Source organism: Glycine max, chromosome 2 (assembly GCF_000004515.6).
Source record: "Glycine max cultivar Williams 82 chromosome 2, Glycine_max_v4.0, whole genome shotgun sequence".
In the NCBI taxonomy this organism is placed as follows: domain Eukaryota; kingdom Viridiplantae; phylum Streptophyta; class Magnoliopsida; order Fabales; family Fabaceae; genus Glycine; species Glycine max.
The window spans coordinates 3,621,897-3,624,756 of record NC_016089.4 but is presented as its reverse complement, the minus strand read 5'-3'; the positions used below and the strand labels follow the sequence as shown (position 1 = coordinate 3,624,756).

At 37.6% G+C, this 2,860-nt stretch overlaps 1 protein-coding gene across 1 annotated transcript; it reads right to left on the bottom strand.

Annotated features, from left to right (window-relative positions):
* Nucleotides 1–469: 469 nt before the first annotated feature.
* On the bottom strand, nucleotides 470–1,672 carry LOC100815157 (uncharacterized). The gene is made up of 2 exons (XM_014764811.3): nucleotides 1,362–1,672; nucleotides 470–1,220 (listed from the first exon to the last, which is right to left on the bottom strand). The coding sequence occupies exons 1-2, from the start codon at nucleotides 1,522–1,524 to the stop codon at nucleotides 745–747; spliced, it is 639 nt and encodes a 212-aa protein (XP_014620297.1). The 5' UTR covers nucleotides 1,525–1,672; the 3' UTR covers nucleotides 470–744.
* Nucleotides 1,673–2,860: the final 1,188 nt, after the last annotated feature.

Below are 2,860 nucleotides of genomic sequence, written 5' to 3'. Positions count from 1 at the left end.
CAAAATTTATGTATCGTAGGGTAAAAGAAAGAGGACGAGCCTTGGTGCAGCGGTAAAGTTATACCTTGGTGACTTGTTGGTCATGGGTTCGAATCCGGAAACAGCTAAAAGAAACTTACAATGGAAACGCGCCAAATGCCATCTTGTGTGAGTAAGATTTTCTTTCAGTCCTCAGTTAAACCTGTAAACAGAAATGCCAAACCATTAATCAATCCAAATCCATACTCTCAAAGGGTAAAAAAAATTAGGGGAAAAAGTTAGCAACGACAGCGATTACACGAAAAGAGCATATAAGGCCATAGCCAAAGCGAAAACAGATGAATTGGTCCTTAAGAAAACCACAGAACCAACGAAGCAGAAAAACTTTGCTATGAATGAAAATAACCCAAGAAAACGAGTAGGGGAAAACACGGGAGAAAAGAAAAGGACGAAACGAACTCACCATCATTACAAAAACGGAGCGAAAGGAAACACGAAATTGGAGCGAAATTCATTAATGGGCAATCAAGGATCGAAAGCTAAAATCGCAATCCTTGTCAACGTTTTTTTTTACAGTCCCCACTTTACATCACACATATATTCAGGACTCTTTCATTTCCCTCCTTTTTTTTTTTTTCTTCGTTTAATTATAATCTATATCAACTTAATTTTTTTAAAATCATTTTTTTTTAAGTAACACCTGCGTCCTAATCTCAGTACTTCCATTCCAGTATTCCAATATTCCATTTAAACGACACCGTAACGCTATTGCCAGTGGTTCCCGTTGTGGATCATATAAACGTGGCCACCGTACCGCGGCAGAGGAATATTCCTCCCGGAGGATTTCGATTTCTCCACGCCGACCGGATACGCCGCCGGCGACGGCGACATCTGATGTACGCAGCGGTCTGACACCGGCGCCGGAGCTCTATACCTCCGGCCAGAGTCACTGGCGCCGGTAGGGCTGCAATACGACGAGGACGAGGACGACGACGAAGCAGAGGAGGAAGAGATGGACGCCGATTTCGACGGAGGAGTGGAAACCTTAAGCGACGGCGATCTCGGCGGCGAGAGGAAGGCTCTGATTTTCAGCGATGAAACGCGATCGTATTCCTCGATGAGGTTTGCGAGATCCTCGTCGGAGGTGATGGAGACGAGAGCGTCGAGGTCTTCGGAAGGTAATTGGCAGCGGAGGTACCTCACGGAGGCGCCGCAGAGCTCCTCCAGCTTCAGCAATAGCTCTGTAGTGAACGACACACACGCGATTAGGGTTTATGATTATAAAACGCAAAACGCAAAACGCAAACGAGATCGTCGATTAAACTACGAGAAATTGAAAATTCAGTTAGTGAGTGAGTGAGTGTGTGAGAGAGAGAACTGACCGGAGAATGGAATGGAGCGATCGACGGCGAGGACGCGGGTATGGCCGCCGAGGTAACGGAGCTTGCCGTCGGGGTAGCGGGGGAGAATTTTGCCGCCGTAGCTGCAGAGGAATTTGAGAGTGGATTTCGGAGGTTGGGAAGCGGTTTGGGTTGGTCCGAACATGGTTGGTTCGGGTTGGGATTTAGATTCGGGTAAAGTAAGGTCCAGTTTTGGAAGAATAATAAAATGGAAAAGAGTTGAAGAGAATGTTTTTAAGAGAGTGAAGGTGCTTTGAAGTTTGGACTAGCTCCTTCAAGCCAATGAGTGGTGGCATTTGTCCCCTATTTATAGGGATTTTTCTCACTGGCCGCTCAGCTCACTTGCTTAATTTTCATTCTTTGTTTTGGAAACGCTAAAAAGTTCAAAGCCTCAGTAGCTTTTTTTTATCCCTGTATTACCCCGTTAGTAAGATCTCGAATTGAAGGAAAAAAATATGATTGAAAAAAAAGATCTCACTAAAAATGATCTAGAAAGTTTTTTTATGGAGATTAATCATCAATCCATATTCTATACAAATATAGTGACAAAAAAAATAATGCATAAATGAGAAATTACCTTTCAAAAATATGTATGTTCTATTTTCTATTTTACAGGCTAGAGGGAAAGAAAAGAAAGAAATATTAAATAAATTATATTCCTTTAAAAATACTACATTTGTGTAAAATTTACAGGAATATTGTAGACTGTTAGTTTTACTTTAGTTTGTGTTTGTATAAATACTTGTCGTTTGTGATAAAAAAAAATTCATACAGTTGATTATTTCTCATTGTTTTATCATTATTTCAAGAGCATTTAGAAGCATTATAGTAGAGATTTATCACACCTAATTTGAATGTTAAGTAGGAAAAATACATTATAGTCAAAAGAAAGTGTGGGCACATTATATTCTAATCAACATTTTAATTAATGCACATTGGCATGCTTGATGCCCATCCTAATTCCACTTCAACTCTAGAATTAGCTTTTTTTTTAATGTTTCTTACCTGTGACAAAATAGGTCATTTGGCCCAATCTAAACTTATTGAGCTAAGGTGTGAAAGTGGGTTAGGCAAATTAATGTGTTGGCTTAAATATATATATTTTTTTGTTTTTTTTTTTAATTTTTTGTTTCTATAAATTATTATTTTTATTTTAGTTCTTGTAAAATGCATTTATTTTGTTTTTTTATCATTTAGATAGCTCTAAAAAAATATTTTGAAGAGTGAAAAAATGTCATCTAAAGTGTTTTAAGAACAAAAAAAAAACATATTTTACAAAGACTAAAATGAAAAAAAATACTAATTTACAGGGATAAAAAATAATTTAAGCCTAAATTATCTATAGATTACATATTTTTTTGACTCATTGAGCTAGGTTAAAGTGGTCTAGTTTTTAAGGCCTAAATTTATACAAATTTTATATAAAAAATAAAGGCTTAAATACAGGTTTTAAATAATAAGCATCGTATGGTCAGACCAAA